Here is a 23,427-nt window from a genome sequence, read left to right on the forward strand (position 1 = left end):
CCCGTCGTCACACATCGTCATAAATGTCTGACCCCCCCCTAGATACGTGACGTCATTTATGGACGGCCCCTAACATATCTGTCCGAGTGATTCTCAAACCGGTTAACATAGAGAGTCTACGGGGCGATGTTAAGAGATAGGGAACCGGTTCCCAAAAAAAGTCTATGGACCCATGTTAAAGATAGGGAACCGGTTCCCATAGAAAGTCTATGGACCCATGTAAAGAGATAGGTAACCGGTTCCCATAGAAAGTCTACGGGCCCATGTTAAGAGATAGAGATCCGGTTCCAATAGAAAGTCTATAGGGCCATGTTAAAAAATAGGGAACCGGTTCCCATAGAAAGTCTATGGACCCATGTAAAGAGATAGGGAACCGATTCCCATAGCAAGTCTATGGGCCCATGTTAAGATATAGGGAAACCGGTTCCCATAGCAAGTCTATGGACCCATGTTAAGAGATAGAGAACCGGTTCCAATAGAAAGTCTATGGGGCCATGTTAAGAGATAGGGAACCGGTTCCCATAAAAGGTCTATAGGCCCATGTTAAGAGATAGGGAACCGGTTCCCATAGAAAGTCTATGGGCCCAAAGCATTCCAGAATTACAGATTCTAAAGTGGAGAAATCCGAAGAGATGTGAAGCGTTGTCTTTGTGCTGGTCGCCTTTTGGCGTCCTCTGGTCTAACACCGTTTGAGACGAGGCTCAGAGGCTCAAAAGTAAGCTGTCTCTGGTGTGAACCAATCAGTTTCAAGGACAATGCAGATATTATCAGTTTGTTTTTGGTTTGCATTCTGACCACAAGCATTGTGGTTAATGGCAGAGGTGGGACAAAGTCATTGTTATGCAAGTCCAAGTCGAGTCGCAAGTCATCAAATTCATGACTCGAGTCTGACTCGAGTCCAAGTCACATGACTCGAGTCCACATCTCATAGGTGGGACAAAGTCATTGTTATGCAAGTCCAAGTCGAGTCGCAAGTCATCAAATTCATGACTCGAGTCTGACTCGAGTCCAAGTCACATGACTCGAGTCCACACCTCTGGTTAATGCAGACGTGATTCCTTGTAAAAGGTTTCAGTTTGGTGTTTTAACATATTAACACAGCTGTTTTGTTGCCAGAAAAAAAGTGAAAAACCTCTCATCGAGCTGTTAAGCTATTTTTTTACAATGTCCAGTCGGGGCTGGATAGAACGCTACAACAGCAAACAATGCAACAACACGATTAGAGTGCAAAGTGTAGCAAAGGTAAGCAAATCACACCAAAAAAAGAAACAAATAAAACTAAAACACTAACTTTTATCAGGTAAGGCCCAGTGAGCTAGAAGCTTCTTTTCAGCTAAATAATGTAAACAAACATCAAGAAGCGTAGGCGAGGAGTTGTCATCCAGCAGTGGAATTGACATTTTGACACTTAGTTTGGCCCGGCGCATCAGATTCACGGTAATCGGGGTCACAAATTGCTTTGCTCTCAAATTTTCCCGCGCTTTTCGCGGACGCGTGACGTCACCAGCACTGTTTGCGTGACGTCACCAGCAGCGTTTGCGCGACGAACGCGCGTGAAGGGGGGGCGGGACGCGCGACGTCATCGCGCACACCGCATACTTCTGACGCGAAAACGTCATCGCGCGCTCCGCATACTCTTACGCGATGACGTCATCGCGCCATCGACGGCGGTGACGTCATCGAGCCGGTTCACCACCACAGGACCCGTTGATCATGGATCACTCTTTCGCAGGTAAAAAAAAATTACAACAAAGCTCCTTAAGCGCGTATGGGATTGCCGTCGTTTTTGGTTTTAATTACAGACCCGTCTAAAAACGTTCGATCTAAGCGTCGTAGCGAGGGGTACTTTAAAGACAATTATTCGTATCTGCGTGTCGCTTCCTCGTCGGCCTGCACGCTCAAAATGGCCTTCGCATGGGATGGAGAAGGCCGCATCCACAGCCGTGGTCAATCCACTGCTGGATGAAGCCCTAACACCCCCCCCCTCTCCCCAACACATTCACATAGATGTCAACCCGTAAGGTTTAGTCGTGCGCTTGTACAGGGAAATAGAGTTTTCAGGTCCATACGACGCACAGCCGTTTCAATACGGGCAAACCAAAATGTGTTTGTTTGCGTTTCTCCCTTGTGGTGGGGCTTTGTAGGGTGAACGTTGAGATGTATAAAGGGCACGGGGTGACCAAATTAGATCTGAATTGGTCTGTAATAAGGGCGGCACTGATAAGGGGTTGACAGGTATGCGATCCACTGCTGGATGAAGGCTTAAACCTCCCTCAGCCGGCCACCTCAACCCATGAATTGCCATGTGCGTGTGGTCGGTCGGCTTGTTGATTTTCGGATGCAGTCGATGGTTCGGCCACCAGCGTCTTCGTAGAGGATGAATGTCCGAGGCGCGTGTGTGGTGTGCGCTGTGCTGGTGGGTGTCTCTCTGAGTGAGGTCTATATATATAAAATATATTTTGTTCTGACTGGAATTCACAGTCTATTCAATCGGACAGTTCGAACTTGGCATGACAATGTAGATAAACTTGTCTTCGCTTAACATGGCGGAACAATAGTCCCAAGATAACATAAATATGGTGAACCAACAGAATGGAATGTTGACACTGAAACATTGAGCAGATTAAACTGCTGACCAGCAGGTTATTCCATCAACTGCGGGCTTTGTAAAAGTTTGGTTTTAAAATGTATTTCTACGCGAACATTTTTTGCAAATGTTTCCTTTGGTATTCTTTTGTCAAAGTCTATGATTTTAGAACAAGTTTGATTTTTTTATTCTCACCCAGACCTTGAAATAGGAACATTCTATTTGAAAATAATCAAATTACTGGATGTAATCACTGGAAGTGATGAGACTAAATGTCTTTGTGCATTCGCTCATTAAATGTTTGCATTTCATACCTTGTATTTTATATAACTATCCCTGCTTGTAACATCCTCATGTTCCATAATGTCACATAGGTCCTTTGTGAATGTCGATTAAAAATCACAATCCAATAAGTTTTTAATTCAGTTAATAATGTAACTCGGTTTTTACACCTTTGCATTTTCATGCAGGAATTGTTCTCTATCTTCCTTATAATCTTTTCAACTCTTCTCAGGCTCAGGCAGGTCAGGTCGCGAGTTCTACCATTCGGGCCGTGATGATTACGACAAGCACGGCCAAGGAAGCTCGGGGTCCGGACACCGATCATCCCAAGGTATGGATGTGTTTGTTCGGCTGTCGTCAGGTGGCCTTATTGTAAAGAGTAACAGGTAAATCTGCAACCCCGCAATTGATTTCTCATACAACTACTGGTGGAAGGACCTCCACGGGAGGGATCTCTAGAGGGGATATTTACCAACCCTTCCATGCTGGCCAAACATCCTGAGGGCTGGGATTACCCCCTGCTTTAATCCACTACGTTTGACCTGCCAATCTAAAAACTGCGGTGGTCCCATTTACACTGCTGGGGAGACAGATTAATAAACCTTCCCATTGTTTCAAATGCCATGCCGGGAGATCGAATTTAACTGTGACCTGGATTGAAAGTCCAGCGTGCTCACCATTACACCATGGCAGCGTCTCACAGTAAAGAATACTCGGTACAAAAATATAAAAAAACTCTTCAAGGCCAATTATTGCCCTGCTAGTTTAGTTCATATTTCTCTCTGTCTGCTTATTGATGCTAATGATTTCACTTTCTGATTCCCTGTTCAGGCGACATGCGACCCGTTGAAGGGGAAAGAGAGACGTACAAAACAGCTGCCAATCTTCTGGCCACAATAATGACGATGATAAAGGACGATCCAGTTACTGATGAAGGTGCGATGATGCATTTATGTTTGTGATTACGTGTGTGAAAGAGGTGGCCAAGCAGCTCGGGGGTCAGAGCGTTGAGCTGGCACTGCTGACAGGCTGGGTTCAAATCCAGGCAGCTGTCTGTGATGAAACCGGCTCCTCAAGTGTGCCGACTGGATGGTCTCAGCCCAGTTGTCAGTGACTGCACAAAAAACCCATCAGACTCAATTTGGTTCTGCACTTAATTTCCAGAAATTCCAGCTCTGAGGATAAAAAATAACGGTTTGATTGTGACAAAGTTCGCTCTCATTCAGAGCGAGTGGGCACACATTACCCTGTCCTCTGTGTGTGGACCAGGGATCACGCAGGTATCTCTGTGAAATCTGCTTCTGTGGACCATTGTCCAGTATTAAGGGTTGCTCTGTTGTGACAGAGATCCGAAAATATACTTTATCTAATGGATTTAACACCGAGAGCACAATTGGGATAAAATTGGGGATTTTTTTTATTGTGTGTATGAGCATCTGCATACAGGTGCGGTGTACAGCCCAAGTGTCCTGTCGTGTTTATGTGATGGGTTTGTTTTCTGTCCAGAGCTGCTGGATAATGCTGTGATGTTGGTAATTATTTCTAGGGGTGGAAGGAATCAAGTCATTTTGGTTTTCTGTATTCTGATTTCAGTAAATGGCGCATGGTACCTGGTGAGGATAACCATGTCATGTGAAATTGTTGTATATACAACCTTGAAATTATGATCTCGATGATGCTTATGCAGTAATGTTTAAGTAACACCTTTGATATGAAAATATATTTTGCTGTGGCACGTGACATTATTATAGTTGTACCATGTGAGTACATTTGTACCTCATTACTCTTATTTTTAGATTGTTTGACCACAAAATTGCTAACGTAAAACATGTAATAGAATCAAATTTGGTCATAATTCCCAGTTGCTGTATCTTGGTTCAAGACCTCAATTTCCATTGAACTCTACTGAGTTTTAGTCAGTGATATTCTGCATGTTAACTTCATGAAGACAATTGATAGTTTTCTGATGTCTGTATATGTATATTTGCATGTCAAGTAGTGGGTAGCGTCAGGTCTGAACGTATTGGGAATAATGTGTGCAACATATTTGTTTGAGACTCACCTGCTTTTTTTACATTTACAATGTTTTACGTTGATGAGTGGCATAACAAAACTCTTGACGATGCATGTTGAAACATGGTTCCAAGTAAGCACATTTGTGTGCTCGTCCCTAGAACCATTTGCACCATGTGTTGTTAGGGTTCCAAGATTTATGTTGGTTGATTGTTACATTGCATTAAAGTAGTTGACGTGTTTTCCTTCCACATCCCATTTAGGTCAAGGGTATGCTCATGAGCGATCCGCCAAAAGTGGGTAAGTCCTTGACCATCCCTATGACCGGAAGCTTTATACTAACATGACATTTTATTAAAATTTCGCCAGAATGCTCCTTCAGGAAAATACTGCAGACCATAGCTGTCCTATTTTATCGTTGCCATCCCTTTCTACGGTAGATTGTTTTCTTTTCCATTATTACATTATTAACAAATGCATTTAAATGGTCAAATTGCACTACAGACCATATCTAACACATGGTACTCAAACATTGCTCACTTCTTAAGTCTAGCTTGTACTTCTATACTGAAATGTTAATCGGTGGAGTACATTTATTTATCAGTAGGGGTGGCTCACAAAACAATTACACCCACGAGTATCATTGTTGAGTTTCGACCTCACTCCTGCTTAGATTTCCAGACTACAGTGGCTCATAATGCTCACAATGAGAACGTTATTTAAAAACACCTTCGATTTTTTTCATCAAACCATAAAGTTTCAGTGAAAGCGGCACATCTAGATACGTCCCGTGTTTGGGGTGTCACGGGTCACTACATTTTATTCTGTGCATGTCTTAAAGAAACACGATCAAAAGTTGAAGGGCTTTACTTCTCGAATGAGCATTGACGTGGTGCTCATCACCTGTTAGCAGGCCTGAGCCGGTGGTGACAATTCCGCGTTCCTGTGGTGGGGGCAAGTATAACTCGAGGACAGCCACAATCGACTTTCTCACAAAGTGGCACCAACTTTATATATATTGGAGGGATGATGGGCTTAGTCAATCCCCAATCAGGAATTGAACTCGCAAACCTCTGATTGTGAGCCACTCACTCTACTACTGCGCTACACTTAATCTCACAGTAAATAACACAACATTTATGTTGCTTTGTGAGTAAACTAGATATTGTTAAATATTCCATATTAAGTGTGATTTACAAATCTCCCTTCGCCCTACACTCAGTGTCAGTTTGTAGGTAAAAGTTCACGGTTTTGTGAAGATAATACCACCTTGAGTTTCACACAAGACAGCAGCGGGATATCACAGACAATGTTAGACCTCTTGAAGAAGACGTGCCATGGTAGCCTGCAGTGCAACATTTGTCATCAGCACTCTGGCAAAGTTTGTATACAAGTCTATACCAGCAATAGAACCTACTGATGTCGGTTATCAAGTCCCAGCATTAAATGGGAAATTGACCCTTATGAGGAAGGCGCTATGTACAGGTACAGCCACTTTTAAATCCGCTGTTGGACGAAGGCCTTCCCGCACCGTGCGTATTGTGGAGATATTTTTACATACATTACCATGCTAGTCAGTGTGAATTGGTGGAGGCTCAAGTACAAAACCACTTAAGATTTTCTCTTTCTCTCTGCTGTCTATCACATAGCCTGTTGTGTATGGAGGTCACTCATCCAAGCAATGTCCAGGCTCAAGCCTGCTTCTGAGACATCGTTGGGTCTGGTACATTCTGAGTGATTTGGCCTTTCGGCTCCGCTAGGAATCAATCTGTTGCTCATGTGCGGCCCTGTGCAGGGCTGTACTGAATGGACCTGGCATCTGTTGCCTGCAGCTGTGTGTGTGTGCACGTTCGTCAATGCGTGCGGCAGACAGAACACGTGATAGTGGCCTCTTTCCCTGCTGGCAAGCGTACAGCTTGACAACTTTTAGCCACAGCTGCAGGTAATCACAGACAGTGATGTCCCCACTTCACTCGAAGCGTTCCGCAAAAATGGAACTGCAGAGTGCCCCATTACGAATGCGTAAAAACTGGTTCCGCATACGGCTCGCTTGAAGCGGCCGATAGCAAGACATTTACATGCTCCCTGTTGCAGGCCACGTTAGCGGATGTGACATCACGGTGGCCTGTTCACGGTGGACAGACCATCGAGTTGCCCACCGAGTGTCCTCGCACCCCTGGTGCTCAGGGGCCAGTCAAACCCACGCCGTGGGCCCCGTTGTGGCCCGTGGGCTGTAGGTTGCACCCCCCCCCCTCCCATGTTTCACTCCCATGTGGTGACGGTTCCCCTGTTGGGCCGTCTTGCCGCAATTCTCCCGTGAAGATTCAATACATTTGCAATGCAAACATTACTTCAAGGAGATCACCTTGATGTGAACTGGCAGTTGACTAAGCCAGTGATGAGCGCCAAACCCAGAGTCAGTTTGCATGGAGTTAGGTGGATTGATTCCTGCAGCTGTCTGGTTATTTTGGCGTCTATTTACCAAAGCCCATCATCTACGATGAAGTAGATGTTAAAGATCCTTAAGCTTGACTCCTTTACAAGAGTTGTTTACTGGGTTTCCGCATACCCCTGGGCCAGTCCATGTATGCTGGTGTCATATCCCAAGTCTGAAAATTGGAAGCTACTTTTCATTAAGCAGCCGTCCAAGCTCGTACAAAACACACTTTTCCCACTAATTGACTATTTCTTCATAGTGTTGGCTTATTTAGGGTTCCTTTAGAACATATAAATTACACACTTTTTAGTTTGACTTGAATTGTAGAAGGTTACATTTTGAGTGATAGCTATGTACTGATGAGTCATTCTTGAGCTTATTGAGTTTGTTAGGGCTCCCAGGATATTGCAGTTCCTGTGACATGAAATCGTGAAATTAAGGATTTTTTTTTATAAGTGTGAAAGTTGTTGAGCCAAATGCAAGCACCGCTCCATTGCACTCTGAATGGGTGTGTGCAGCACTCGCAGGCTCCATGAGGTTTGAGCAGCCCGCAGAGAGGTGCAGGACACGGAGCATAGATCATCACACTGCTCCGGTCTCCATCCACCCGCCCCTCTTCATTCGTACATGTTTCTGTGTGACACGACTTGTGATTTCCAGGTACAACTATCGCGAGTCGTATAACTCCGCACCACCCACGGGCTCCAAACAGAGCTTAGGCTACAACGAGCCCTTCAGTCGTCCGGGTGGATTGGCAGGAGGCCCTGATCGCTATGACTACAATGAGCCCCCCAGGGGCCAACAACACGGCCCCCAGGGCTATGGAGGTGGCTATGGAGGTGGCTATGATGATCGCTGGGGCAGCGGGAAGGAGTTTTCCGAGCCTGGCATCATGTCCAATAAGCACGGCTACAGAGGTCACGCAGAGCAGGCTGCATTCAAGGCACCTGCAGATATGCGAGGCTTTTATGGCCGTGGCCGCACCTCCCGTAACTTTCGCGGGCAGGTTGGCAGGCCAGGCTTCAACAACCGTGAGGGCCGCCAGCCGACAGACCACGGGGGAGCACCCTACGGGTCGGGCTTCCGTGGCTACGGTACCAAACCAGGCCAGAGGGGCGGCAGGCCCTTTGATAGGGCTGGCAGAGACTCCACGGATCGCAGGGACCGTGGGCGCGGGGGCACTCCGTCCTGGAGGGGCGCTGCGGCCGCGGATTTCAGGGAGAAGAAGGTGGTGCCCTTGTTGGGGCTGACCGCTTCACGGAAGAAGAAGGCTGGCGGCCGAGACGAAAGCGGCGGTGGCGGCAGCGGTGGCAGCGGCGGTGGCGCCGGTGCCGGTGGCGCGCCCAGCACAAGTCAGAAGCCTCAAAAGCCGACAGGCTCAGCAGGAGCTGGCACGGGCTCTGTAAGTAGAAGCCCCCCAACTCCTTAACCCTGTCGTCGAGCTCCTTTGAATGGTCACTCACATCCCCTAATTGGGGAGGACGTCATACCGTTTCTTCAGTGAGGTCAATTAACCGTTTCCCTCCCACAAAGATAGCCGTGGCTAGATAGGCCTGTTTTAATTTCACAAGGATTATTAGGTTCCACTAGGCAATACTGCACATAATAGTTTTCTCATATCAGTAATTGCCATTTTTTTCATGTATGAACCTATTTCATTGTCGGCCGTTCAAGTTGATTGGGAGAAATATGGAAAATGTGAGAAGGTCATGTAATGTCGTTTGCAGATCGTCTGCACAATGTTGGATTTAAACGTCACGGCTATTACGCTTGTCAGAATCCGAATCTTTATTAAGACTGGAGGAATCCGACGAGCTATGAAGCTCTTTTTGACACATGTCCAGTAGGATTGCTTGTTAACCCAGGAAAGCCTCACTCAAGAGTACTTTTCAGGAGGGTCCTGGTAAGTTTTCGCAGTAGTAGGGGGCAATGTAGCTGTGTAATCGCAATTGAGTAATTTGCAGGTACTTTTTCAGCATTGGAATGTGTTGGCAAATACCAGTTAAATTGCATGTGTGTTTTTTATCTATGGGAGGAAACCAGAGAATGTAGCGGAAACCCACGCAGAACAGGGGTATAATGTTCGTAGACATGTTTGAACTTTTCACACAGTACATAGCCAACCGAAACTCTGTGTAGAATGGTACCCGAGTCAGAAATTAAATCCATGCCCTTCTTGCTGCCGCCAGCAATTGCTCGTTACTTCTGACCACATGCGGTCTCCCATGCCCACCTGATTTAACATTCTGGCCAGATAATGTCACTCTGCGAATTGTAACGAATTGCACAGTTCAGCAAGAGTTGTGAAGATACATGGATGAGAGATGCCGGGAGGGGGGGGGGCGGGGGTGGTGGTGTCCTTGAATGCGCACGCGCGCTCGTGTGGATGGCTGATGGTTACGTTTATGCACGGGCGTAGGAGAAGCCGAGGGTGACGGACAAGTCGGCGGCCACCAGTGAAGAGACGGGCACAATTAAGAGGAAGTTGTCACCTTCTCTGGGACCATCTGGCAAGAAAGCCAGCAATGAGGAGTCGGGCAGTATCGGCGAGCCCGGTAAGAGTTTGGATGGAGCGAGCCCATGGAGGTTCGTGAAGATGTTATGTGCAATCTTGAAATTGATTTGTGATTGGATTGATGTTAGACCAGAGGACGCCTTTTGGCGTTGGAGACTGCTCCAAAGAAAGCTGTCTCTGGTGTGGACCAATCAGTTTCAAAGACAATGCATATTTTATCAGAATGTGCGTTTTGTTTGCATTCTGACCATACGCATTGTGGTTAATGCAGACATAATTCCTTGTAAAAGGTTTCAGTTTGGTGTTTTAACATCTTAACACCTGTTTTGTTGCCAGAAAAAAGGGGAAAACGTATTCTCATATTTTGGTACTGGCGAAGGAGGTCCCATGAAGTATCCAGCCAATTTCTTTGTTGGTGTTGTTGCGCCTCCAAGTGATTAGGAATAGCAGCTAAATTGGCATTTATATAGTGTTTAAATGCCTCAGCAATTCAAAGTGCTTTGCATCTGATCTCAAGCAATGGAAGGGTACCCCCAGTGGCAGCTGTCCCTATGAGCCGCAAAGTGTAAAGCGGGCATTAGTCTGCCAGTAGGGGGCCATGCTCGCTGTGTGTGTAGTTCTCTATTGATTAATTTGTGGGTAATTTTTCCAATTTGGACCATGATGCCATTTTGAATGATGGCCACTGTAAAGTAGATGGTGCACATTTCTGGTGAATACATCTGCAGTATTAACCCGATTCTGACCACGAACCTCTGCCGCAGCACAACTTTAAACCCCACAATAGTAGCAGCATGTCAGATATCTTTGCTTTATAGGATCCGTCTCCTAAGTAATCCACCAAGTTTCTGGGTGAGATATGCTGTGTGCACAACCACAACTGTTTGGGTGTTAGCTTTTTCCCTAGCCTTGAATATCATACCTACAACTAACAAATGTGTACATCTTGCTTTGCAGAAACCAAAATGGTCAGACTATCTACACATGGGTGAGTGTATTTTAAATCTGCTTCAGGTGTTCGTCTTTTATACAGGGTGACTCTACAGAGCCACGGATGATCCCGTTTAGCCAATTGCCCGGCTATTTTACAAGAGAGATCTATGTTGCCAAGCACGGCAGCAACAAAACAAAGGCAAACATCATTATTGCAGAGAACAAATACATAATCATTCAGGATTATTGCTTAACTAACAAACGAGGTATTTAACGGTCATAAATGAAATGCCGCAAATATAATATTACCAGCAGGAACCCGCGTAACTTTCACCGTAAAAGGATGGCGAATATGTACGTTTTATCATTTTGTATTTACGTTTAAGAAATTTGAATATTTTAGTATGTTAGGTCAAAGTTTTCAGTCATTTAGTTTAATATTGAATGTCATTGAATGTTATGCGTCTCGTGACGTCATAACCCCCCCCCCCTTCTCACAACCTACACCCCAAACTGGCGTCATGTCCGTACTCCTCTCCCCTACAGCCCAGTGTCTCTGAGGTCAGCCCCCACCACTCCACCTCAGCCCAATCAACCCCTCCACCTCACATCACCCCCACCTCCTCAGCTAGCCAAACTTCTTTTTCTTGTTTTCCTTTGTGTACTCGTGTGTTACAGACAAACAAACCTATTGTTATCGAGATTGTGTGGACATTTTGCATTGCGCTTTTTTTTTCTCAACAACATCCTCTGTAAAACGTACTATGGTACCATTCTTGAAAATTTCTCATAAAGAGCCACCACAATGATGTTGAGATAAAATGCTTAAAGAATATTTTAATTATCTGTCACCCCAGGTGTTATCAATAATACTTTTGTGGATCAAAAGCTTTTATTGAAGAAATAAAGGCCTGACTGGAGAAATAAAGATACCATTATATTAAATAATAAATAGGTGCCTTAAAATGACAGTCATGCCATGTATGGTGTCATTGGCTTAACTGTTGTCATGTGTGTCTGTGTCTTCCCTGCTGCGATTCCTCGCAATGGTGCACCTTCTGGCAGTACTGTGTTCTCGTGCCCACTGTGCCGCTTCCGCACAAAATACGAGAGCGAGATGGAGCAGCACATGCAGAGCAAGTTTCACATGGAGTCTCTGAGGCACCTTCAGGAGGGTTACGTGGATGACCCCCACATCTCCAAGACCATTAATGTGAGGCACAGAGCTCCCTCCGGGTGCACGTCCACTGCCCCTCTCCCCCACGCCACCCCGTCCCTCTCCCCCACGCCACTCCGCCCTTCTCCCCCACGTCCCCTGCCCCTCTCCCCCACGCCACACCGCCCCTCTCGCTTTGTTGCAGTCGTGAATGGGGTATACGCGGGTACTGTATGCGGTGACTCATCCCGACCCATACAAGTTCTAGTAAGCGCGTCGTATCCCAAGCAAGACGTCGTATCCCAAGACATTTTTTTCTCGAAAAAACACGACGTATACCAAATTCGACGTGTTCCAAAGCAGTCGTATCCCGAGGTTCCACTGTATAGCCACTTCCCATTTTTAGTCTTCTTCGGCACACTGCCGTCGCTAATAACGTTACTAAAATATCTTCGTCTGCATCTTCATTCTGACCCGTTAATTTCGTTGAGTCGTTATGTAGTCAGTAATACCTCTGTACGAAATATATAAGTTCCTGGAGCTTATGAGTGAATTGCAGTTGGATAACTTAAAATCAATCTTTAATCGTGCATCAAAGCACAAAACAAGACAATAAAAATGTTAAATACAATTACAAAGTTGTGGGAAACTGATAATGCGATAGTCGTTGCATCGTATTGTATCATAACGCAGCAACCGTCATTTCCACCACTGTCTTCTCAGGAGTTCATCGAGCTGCGATACCAGAAACGTAAGGCTTCAAATCAGATGTTAGGTGACCACTCGGACCAAGTCATGCCCAGCAATGCCAACAGAGGTTCGTAGTCGGTGTAATGTTGGTGTGTCCTTAATTACACGAGTGGATTTACTGTACCTTGCTTATAATTTGGGTTGTTTTTGAATGACCTCTGAAATGTAAGATATTGATTTGTATAAACACACGATAAAATGAATAAATGATCACTGATTGATTGAAAACATCGTAAGATGTAGAGGACTGCAAATTCGGACGCTGTCTTTCCGACAGACCTGTTCTTAACCTGAGCGACGGCTGCTTGCGTTGTGGCTGAAACGTCGTGAGAATCAGCTATTGTGGTATACAATTTGCACGGATAAAGCGTCAAATAGGTGATGCCGATGAGCTATTTTTGTGCCAATGTCTCAAGGACCAAGTTGGGACTGCTTGCTTGCGTGTGTCCACAGACAATGTGATATTGGACGACAGCATGGAATCGATGGAGGTTGTTCGCTGCTACGCCTGTAATGCCAATATATTTAACATTACATGGGTAATTAAAAAACACATGGATTCTGAAGAACATAAATTTAATAAAAAGGTACGGTCATTCCCTTTGTTGAATTTCTTTCATAACGTACGTAGCGAACCGTGCTGTCCATTTTTCTGCAGATGCAAACGTTCTTGTTTTGCTCTCCCTTAAGAGTCTGTGAATGGATTGTTTTGTTCGGCAGTCTTTTTAGAATTGATTCTTCATCGCAAAAGTCATAGAACCTAGAATCGAATTCAGTCCCATTTTACTGACTTTTGCACTGATTGGCACGCGCGAATGTTGAAGCGGCACCGCTGTGCTCGTCTTGATTGATCAAGAACCAGCCAATGTTAGGCACCAGCGATAGGCCTCATCAGTCACTGCATGGTCCAACGGATACAAAAATGTACACACACAGGGCTGGACTTTTATTATTGTTAAACATTTTTACGTGTGCTGCAAACATTTTTTTTCATATTGTACTTTTTTTTTACATTCTAGTATCGATAACACTAAAAAATTAATTTGAAAACCCTGGTCTCGAACACGTATATTTCTAGTCAAAATGGAAAAAAAAGAGACAACTCTGACAATGTATGCACTGTCCTTGAAATGGATTGGTCCACACCCGAGACAGCTTTTCTTAGAGCCTAGTCTCACATGGTGTTGGACCAGATGACGCTAAAAGACGCACGAAAAAAAACCTATTACTATATCTTGCTGCTGGCAAAGGAGGTCTCATAACGTATATTTCTGTTTGTTTTTCTAGAACTTCAATAATGAGCGGAAGCACAGTGTGCTCATAATTTGCAAGAGTATCCTGCACAACCAATGCAACTTCAAAACACTCAAAACCTTGAATGAGGTAGGTATCTATTTGTGTTGAGCATACCCATTGGATAAATGCTATTTTGTGTTATTCGCATGAAAGGGTCATTGCTTGTAATTGGTATGCTAGCAATGTTTGTTTTTTATTGTCATTAACATTGTTGCTGCTATGATCTTTATGACCCCTGGGGACCATTTGTCAACCCGAAGCAAAATTAATGGACCACTATGCAGTAAAACATCTGCTGTTTTGTGAATACAATTTCAATTGTGCCGTTGACATCATATCATGAGAAGATGATATTTTCAATTGGAACTAACATCTCAGACCTCATTCTCAGGTCCTTTTAATGCCACAAGGCACAACATTCTGGAGAACTGAGCATTCCAAATTGTAATTGCGTTTTAGATTTGTTTTCCTCTTGTGTTTCTGGTTGTATTCTGTCTCTGTGCAAAAGAAATACCAAAAAGAGGAGACTTCAGCAGTGGAGAGCTCCTCTTCAACACCTGAAGAGAAAGTAAAAAAGATTACGACTGCAGATGACAAGAGCAAGGATGACAAGACCACTGTTGGCAAGACCACCGTGGAGAAAAACGCCACCTTGAAGAAGACCGTCTTAAAAACGAGCGGCACGGAAACCAGCGCTACGAAGGGTCAAATCTCCAAGGGGACATCAAAACCCAGAGCCAAGGTTGTACAGACTGGGAAGGTAGCGGCGAAGAAGGCAAATGTTTTGGCCACAGAAAAAGCAAAAGAAAAGTTCCCGGCTAAAGACATCGATGTCAAGACCAGCAATACGAAGCAGAGTTCAGGATCAAAGACGACAACCCTTCAAGTCGAGAGGGAAGAGAACATCAATAAAGCATTCGGAGAGGATCTGAGCAAACAGGAAGAAGAAGAAGAAAGGAATAATGCAGAGCTTGAGCTGGAAAAGGCAGAGGAGGAGCAATATGAGGTTGTTGAGCCAGATGAGGCAGAGAATGAAGAGGCTTTGAAGAATGAATGCTTTGTGGTAGAGGAGGGGCTTCTGAAGGCCAAGGAGAGTGATGTTCTGCTCCAAGATGAAGAGCAACTTCTTGAGATGTGCGAGGAAGATGAGTCTCTTGAGATGTGCGAGGAAGATGAGCCTCTTGAGGTAGATGAGGCTCCAGAAGAAGGTGACCCCGATAGCCTGGACGATGACACTTACTTGGAAGTTGACGCGTTGGCTGACGATCACGATGCATCATTCGGCAACAAGCAGAGCGTGGGCGATAATGGGGAGGAAGAGTCGAAGAACGAAGCCGACGATGATATCATAATCGAATTTGATGGAGACGCTGCCCTGCCAGCGAGCGTGGTCCCCACCGATATGAGCGATAATGGAAGTGAAAAGCCATTAAAATGCCCCCCTGTAGCAGAGGATGCTACCACAACCACTGCACCTGCTCCGTGCACTCCGATGCCAAGGGATGCACTGCCACCACCTACTATCAAAGCAGCAGCCAGAAAACCGATTAAAGGAGTCACCAGGGTGGCTGGAGGAGCCAGAAAAGCAGGAGCAGCTACAAAAACAAAGGCCAAACGGCCTGCAGGCAATGCAGTAAAAGGTGGTAGGGTTAAGGCGATTAAATGGGCAGTGGAGGCAGTTAGAGTAAGCAAGGTGGTGAAGAAGCCAGTGGTTAAGGCAATCGGGGTGTTTGAGGAAACCGTTCTGCCATCTGAAGAGGCTGCTGGAGAAATGGCTGAAGCCGGCAAGATGTTGAATAAAGCGATCCAGGAGGTGGTCCAGGAACATGCAAGCAAGCCGGCTGTGGAAGCCATGGCTTGTGAGGAGGCCAATGAAGTTGTGGGCTCGGAAATGCCGCTCGGAGCAGAGGAGTCGAAGCAGGACGAGAGGAGCACTGCAGTGGCGCTGCCTGAGGTTGTGGTGATGGAGGACGTTCTTCACCCGGCAAGAAGGGAAGGGCAAGCATTGGCCGCATCAGTCAGGGGCCGCGGGGCACGGGGTCGATGCAAGCGAGGCAAGCGGAAGGCTGTGTAGAATCGGAGGCCACAGTGACGTGCGGTGTGCCCCTTTGTGTAAGCGCTAAGAGTTAAACCAGTGTCAATTTATATTAGCAAGTAGGTATTATTTGTATTGCTTTTATTTTTAGCGATATTTCTTGACATTCTAATTCAGGACTGTTCTCAAGTAAAAGCCAATTCTTGTCATACTAGCCTTTTGCCCGTCCAAGGACGGGTGTATTGCAGTAAATCTCAAACTTGCAAGCGAAAAGCAGACCGCGATGTGATATTCATTGCATCCATTCGTGTGCAATTTGTAAGGGCGCGGTGACAGAGCTATTTCCTTTTAAGGTTATATTCCCAAATTCATCATGACATCCTTTTTACTTCTATGTCTCAATAGCGTTACGGAGATTGCGTGACGTGAGGGTTCTGCCTTTGTAGTGAGGGTTATAAGTTGACGCTGAGCAGGGGGGAGGAGGCACCTCGCCCCCCCCCGTGTAGATTGACGTCAGCCGCTAATTATTATGAATGGAGGGGGGGGGGGGTGTCCATTTGGAGGACGTCACCTTATGATTATTAATGAGGGGGGCTGTTGGATGTGGAGTTGCGTCACCTGCTCATGATTATTAATGAGAGGGGCTGGTGGGTGTGGAGTGACGTCACAAGCGTTAAGGACATTCCTGGGTGATTATAGTAGATATATGATAAGCCCCACCACTTAATAAAATCTTGGATGCATTATTTGTAGTGTTGCATTTTATACTTATTTGTGGGATATAAAGCAAGTTAACTTGCCAAACAGTAGTTAGTGGGTGCCGAAACTGCATTCACGTTTCTTATGTGTTCCAATTGCCTCTCCTGATTTTAGTTGTTTATGGTTTAAAATAACTTTCATTACTTTGAGACTTCTATATTTATGTATATATTTGGTGGGGATAAACCTCAAGAATTTATGTCAGTTTATATTTGCAGTACATTGTAATTCACAGGCAATTGATTAATCGATTAAAATGTTTAATTGTCTACTTTTTTGGTCATTTGAAAAGTTACCCTTATATCCTGTCTTCTAAAGGTAGGAAACCCCCTGCAAGCCACGCCCAGCGTGATGTAGCTGATAATGTAGAAATAATCTAGCCACACCCATAACGTCCCATCCAACAACATGGGTGGGAACAGAAGTGAGATTTCCCCTCCAACTATTTACGCTGTTGTCTGATTAGTCAATCGAACTGATAACTGGTTGAGTAACAGAATAATTGGAAAAAGCAGCTCTTTTTTACAAAATGCAAAAATCTGTGCATGTGATCCTGGCTTGACCAGGGCAAGCCAGGATCACATGCAAGTACGGTATTGAAAGTTGCATAGAATTAAAGTTATGTTCTTTAGCAATTGAACCACAGATGATACATTTTCCATTGTACTTATGTAGTGTCAACGATTCAGAGACCGTTTCTCGGAGGCACCTTTATTAACAGGTCTCGTCCACACACTCTCCACAGTTACTTCGCCGAGCCTGTACACAACCCTAACCGTCAAACACTGATGGCGCTGACTGAGATAGCCAACAACTTCCAGCCACCCAATATCTAGTGAAGACGGCAGTGACAAAGGCGGCGAGACGACTGCTAGGACGAGACGAGTCCACTCCCAGAACCGGCAGTCCTGAGCTCCCGTTCTCAGCTCCTTTTATACTACCAGCACGGCCTGGCTCCGCCCTGACCGTGCCTTCCTTCTCAAACCCGCTAGCAGGTTCCAGGAGCCTCCAGATGGAGTCCTCCATGACCCTTACCCCAGTTCCTCTCCTCTGCACACACACCGTGCACGCCCTCACCAACGTGTGTACTCTCCGTCCACCAGTTGCCGCTGCTGTCCACCAGCCGGCGCTATGACACTACACTTACAAGGTACCTCATTCCACTGCTGGCAGAGGGACCTACACTTGAGTAAATTCTGGAGGGCCTCTTAAAAGTTATTTGGCCATTTCATCCTCTGGCCAGACGAATTTCAAGAGGTGCAAGTACTAACACTTTTCTCTGCCACACGCAAGCTGCCGATCGACTGCTGTACCCATGTTTACTGCTGGCTTGACAGAGGTGGTGGAGGGGATTTCAGAAACTCGCACATTCGTTTCAACGGGTGCACTGGAAGATCAAACCATTAACACCTAGGTTACAAGTCAAGAGTATTGACCATTGTGCCATGGCATCATCCCCGTTTCTATTATTGCCAAGTGAATACAACCATTTAGGTATAAAATTATAAAACAGCTTATTTTAATCGGTACACTCCCATCAGATATCCAAATCAATCCTCTTGGTTATTGATGGTTGGAATGTCTATCAAACACATGAGGTCAACAATGTTGGTGTCCGACCAAACTTTATCCTTTCAGTCCCATGTCAACAACCGTGAGAACCTCTTTTTTCACGGAATAAATATATCCCGACTCCATCACATCCTGAACATTGCAGACACTGAAAGTCTAATCCACGAATTTGTTTTTCCTGGCTTTACTTAAATGCCCTGCTTTTTGGAACCCCGAGCAAGTTCCTAAACAGGCTGCAGTATATAAAAAATGTGGCTGCCAAGTTGAGAACTGGTACAACACCCTTTATCACATCATACCTGTGCTCCTGTCCCATCACTGGCCCCCTTGTCTGTCCCCGTATTGAGGTTCTCTCGCTGGTATTCAAGGCCTTGAATGGAATTGCTCCTCCCTATTCATGACCTACAGCCACGAATATTCCATAAAGATCATTCCGGTCCTCAGATTGTGCATTGCTCACTGCCCCACGGTCTCGGCTTCACACATGGGGGTGAAGGCGCCTTTGCAATTGTGGCACCTCAACTCTAACTCGTTGCCCTTTGAGGTCAGGACTTCCAAGACACCTCAAATGTTAAAATCTCGACTTAAAATACATCCGTTTCAAATGTTTCTCACTTTCCTTGGTTGTTAAACTACTGTAATGGGTTCCGGAGACACTTGTAGAGGGCACGTCTTTATTTCCACACCACGTACTTATACACTTTACTCCCAGCCTATTCACATAGGTCTTCTACACAGACGACCTACATAGTGTGCCTAGCCTCGTCTACGTTCCCAGGTCCTCCGGCTATGATTGCCTGAGGGGAGGCTACCTAACCCGACCCAGCCAAGGTGCGGGTCTAGACCACTGGCTTTCTCGGACCTCGCCATTACAAGGGCGTCGGGCCGGGAGTCCCAGAGTCTCACCACTGGCCCGCACAGCGTCCCGGCCCTTACAAGGACAGTGGGGCGAGGGGATCCAGGGTCCTAAGCTGGCTGGTCTTCTTGCTTCGGTATGCGACTGGTCCCGAGCTACTGGGGAGGGTTCCCCCTTTATGCACCTTGCCATCGAGGGGCGGGGCTGCGTGGGATCCTGAAACCCCCGCAGCCCCTCCCGCTTTGGGCTGGGCAATGCAGACCCTCCCCTGGCGGTATGAGGTACCGCCCTTGGGCCCTGTCCACCATTGCAGGTAAGTGCGGCCCATCTACGGTGCTACACTACTTCCACTTTTCCGTGCATAGCCCCCTGAGAACGGTTAAGGGGCGCTTTATGAATTTTAATAAAAAAAAGTGCCGTGCCAATGTTGGTGAAACGCTGCCATGCAAAAGCTTTTGTAACGCTCCCAAGGCACGTCGGTAATGCACAAAGTGTCAATCCTTCCACAAAACACTCAATTGCCAGAAGTGCAAACTCTCCTGGGCACTGTTCAACAGTGGACCACGCTTCTCAAAGTATGCTTGTCCTCAAAATGTTGTTGATGTTTAGTATTACTACTACACGTGTTTACCCAGGAAAGCCCCACTGAGTTCACTTTTTCAGGAGGGTCGTGCTAAGTCTGTGCAGTCGGGGAGTAATGGTTGCTTTGGAGATTCCAATTGCATTATTTACGTGAAATTTTTCACATTTGCCAAGTTTGTGGACTATGACACCGGGTCAATAAAATGAGTACCACTGTGGGGAAGTGGACAATTTAGTTGTCCAATGGATCGATTCGCCCCCACCCAGAGGAATTGGGAATTTCCATCACGGACTAAAGAGCTGTTCACAGGATATGAGCACTGCCTCAATGCCCAATTTAAGCAAAAAAATCACCGACGTTCGCGATGGCCACTAATCGAACTTGAATTGCCAATTTCACGGTACAATGCACTGAGCCACTGCGTGACTGCTCCACTTCAACGTTTGAGAGTTACATTCGGCAAAAGCTCCTGCCATCAACTCCGGACAGTTACCCGCAGCCCTGTGCCACGTTCCAGTAATTAAAACATTTAACCCTCAACTACCAAACAATGCAGTGACAAACTGTGTGTTGCACATGGAATGTTAAAAAGAGATGAAAACAGCATTTTGAATATTCGTAGTTTATTTAACTTTAAAAATAAAATTTCGTACCATGACCGTTGTGGAATGATCACCTTAAAAACACACGTGTGGACAAAACTCATCGCGCGCCGAGTTTCGCCACGCACCGGCCACATCAGCCACAACACTGCAAGGGCAGCATGACTGCTGCCGCGAATACCGATGGATTCAAACACTTAGAATCAATGGCGGAGCCAGGATTTTCAGGTGGGGGGGGGGTAACCCCTCCAGCAATTAAAAATTATAGTTGTAAGGACTTGTCCCTTACTTTTTATTCAACGCGTGTACGGCGATGGCGCAGCCATCGATCGAGGGTCGAATTCGAACCGCGTTGTGATCGGCATCGCGCTCGCTGAAGGTGAATGCCTTCGGGAAGTACTGTGTACGCAACTGCGCACAATTATGCGAGTCACTTAACTGTTTTTCCGTTACTTATTGCCAATTATGGACTCAGACTATTGTCCTATCATATCAGAGTCCCTGGCACATATGCTACACTGGCAGTGGGGGTCGCAAAATGCCGATGTATTACTAAAACGTGCCCCCCCCCCCCCCACTGGCTCCGCCAGTGCTTTGAATCGGAGAATTAGCACCTATTATCACTGTCTTACCAATTGAACACACCACACGTACGTTACGGCAAAGAACAGTTTAAAAATGCTTAAGAGCAGGGGTTTGATTAAAAAAAAAACCACTCAATTATAAAAGTCGTGAAATGGAGCAAGTTCTCTTATTGTTCATATCAAATCCAATAATTCCATCCGCGTCACTCCACGAGATGAGCGAATTTCCATTCGCAGAATGCAGTGCACCACCTTGTGGACGAGTGGCCACGGAAGATGTTAGATCTGCTTTGGAAGGCCATTGAACACTTGTTTTCAAACTGACAAGGGTCCACCTTTAATATTCCCTGCAAAGCGTTTTCATCGTATGGCAGTAAAACAAACCCGATTTTGTTTCTCAGGGCTGGAATATGCGTCGCTACAAAGTCAAATCGTGTATTTTTTTTATGCCCAGCTTTTGTGCGACGAGACTGAAAACATCCAACGCACTATACTTGTGAATCCAATTTAAAAATGAACAGCTAAACCCCAGATTGGGATCCTGGGTCACAGCAGAGCCAGCTCAATGCTCTGAAGTGGTATTCGTGTCTCGAGTCACCCGATTTCTGCAAGTTTTGTGAGTGAATTGTAGTCGTGTTCTGGCTCATTCTGCACAAATTCCACACATTAACATAAGGCTCATAAAACCTCTCTTCACTCCATCAAAAACACATCAAACAGAAGTTACTTAAACTTAGTGCATTTAAAAAATGTAATACAAATTATAATCTCACAAGTGCCTGGTTGTAATAATGGATCAGCTGTATGATTGGCAATATGCTGCAATTTATTAAATTTCCTCTTGTGTGCAGCATTCAGGTGATAAATTACACTACTTAAAACATCTTGTTACAATCATTCAAATATTGGCACCGAACAACCTGCACACGAGGACATGCAGTGATTTTACCTATTCTTTGGGTCTTTCGGTAAAGTCACGTAGATAGGTTCAAAGAAAAACACATTCCTGCGAGGGAGCTGGTAGGAACGTTGGGTTGCTCGGTCAATGGCCAGGGTCAACGGCGGCGTGGTGTATTCCGCAAATATGGCCGACTGAGGGCGGGCACAAGCTGGCGTGAGTAGGTTAAACGTTGAGTTTTATAAGGGCACCCAGCCCCTCCCATTTTTGGATGCACGACGGACGGACACAATAATCCCCTGTGGGCTGGTGGAACCAGGTGGTTCCTACCAGTATAACAAAAAACTACCTATTGACGTGACTTTACCGAAAGACCAAAAGAATATGAATTCCTGCAGTCACGAAAGCTTCAAGTTATGATTTACCTCGTTTCTACATGAGCCATGTTCTTGAACAGCATCATTTCAGCTCGCTGCAGAAGGGTATGGGAACGTGTACGCTTGGAATAACAATGCCTGAACCCACCGCCATATCACCATCCTTCAGATGTAATTTAACATCCTGAAATGTATTTATAACTTACGTAAATCTTAATAATCGGTTCAGTGCGTCCATACGAAAGGTAATTTTAATCGATTAGTATGGACGAAACACCATAGTCAAAGTAAATGAGATTAAGTGTTCTACAATGCACAACACGGCAGCAGCAATGAAAATGCACTTAATCCATTACAACTATCGAGAACGCCTGTTGTGAACAGAAAATTGCATCGGACAATGCGTCATTAAATGCTGCCGAGTACAAACGCAACAGGACAAAGTACTTTTATAGAAATGTAAAACCATAAAAAATGACAATTGGTTTTAGTCCAGCAGCCTATTGGCTTTCTCAACAAATATCCAGCGGTATTTGTTCAAGCAAACCAACTGGACCAGTTTCGACAAACTATTTTATTTAAATAAAGAGGCAACAAATGCAGTTCTGCTTATATATGCTTTATACCAATAATTCTCCACAACGTGTAATGAGTTTGCAGAAAAGTGCAAACATTGTGTAGGCTCAGGCTGTCCAATTCGGGTTTCAAGCATAATCGGGATATCCTATTAATGTTGTAGTTACATTGCACAATTACCGCACCGCCTTGCTGTCACCGCTGTATTGTTTTGGTGCCAGTGCAGTCTCTGGGGCACTTTGGTAAGGGGAGTGCGCTGTCGTTTTAAATCCTTTAAGCAATGAAGCCTCAATCTCATGTCGGCCAGCCGAGGAAGGTAGTCAAGGTGCGTAGCTATGAGAGCCGCTCATTTTATGAACTGGATCTTTAAAGAAACATTTTTATATTCCTTCGGGATGCCGGTCAAGGTCATTACACATCTGAGTGACATTTACTTGCGACGGAACTAAACGTGGTAATCTTCGCCTGCATCGTGGAGTCGCCAGTGACACGACGCTTACAATTTAGTGCGCAATCGGCACGTTAACAGAGCGACACTACTGCTCAAGTGCTCAACAACAGATCCAGCGATCTTCGAACTGCTGTCTTTATTTTGTCCTTCCGCCGCACCTCCGAT

General features: G+C 45.5%; 1 protein-coding gene across 1 annotated transcript; it reads left to right on the forward strand.

Annotated features, from left to right (window-relative positions):
• The first annotated feature begins 1,600 nt into the window (after positions 1-1,600).
• LOC144734025 (uncharacterized) lies at positions 1,601-17,034 on the forward strand. Its single transcript, XM_078616061.1, has 12 exons — positions 1,601-1,732; positions 3,102-3,200; positions 3,701-3,805; positions 5,146-5,182; positions 7,980-8,721; positions 9,739-9,874; positions 10,792-10,822; positions 11,833-11,980; positions 12,647-12,740; positions 13,127-13,260; positions 13,961-14,056; positions 14,478-17,034. Exons 1-12 carry the CDS (start codon positions 1,714-1,716, stop codon positions 16,041-16,043), a joined length of 3,207 nt encoding a protein of 1,068 aa, XP_078472187.1. The 5' UTR covers positions 1,601-1,713; the 3' UTR covers positions 16,044-17,034.
• Positions 17,035-23,427: the final 6,393 nt, after the last annotated feature.

Source organism: Lampetra planeri, chromosome 49 (assembly GCF_965212315.1).
Source record: "Lampetra planeri chromosome 49, kcLamPlan1.2.h2, whole genome shotgun sequence".
In the NCBI taxonomy this organism is placed as follows: Eukaryota; Metazoa; Chordata; class Hyperoartia; order Petromyzontiformes; family Petromyzontidae; genus Lampetra; species Lampetra planeri.

Coding starts and splice junctions, on each gene's coding strand:
- LOC144734025 (XM_078616061.1), top strand. Junction 9,875..10,791: donor GGGCAGTATCGGCGAGCCCG/GTAAGAGTTTGG, acceptor CTTGCTTTGCAG/AAACCAAAATGGTCAGACTA. Junction 13,261..13,960: donor AACATAAATTTAATAAAAAG/GTACGGTCATTC, acceptor TTGTTTTTCTAG/AACTTCAATAATGAGCGGAA.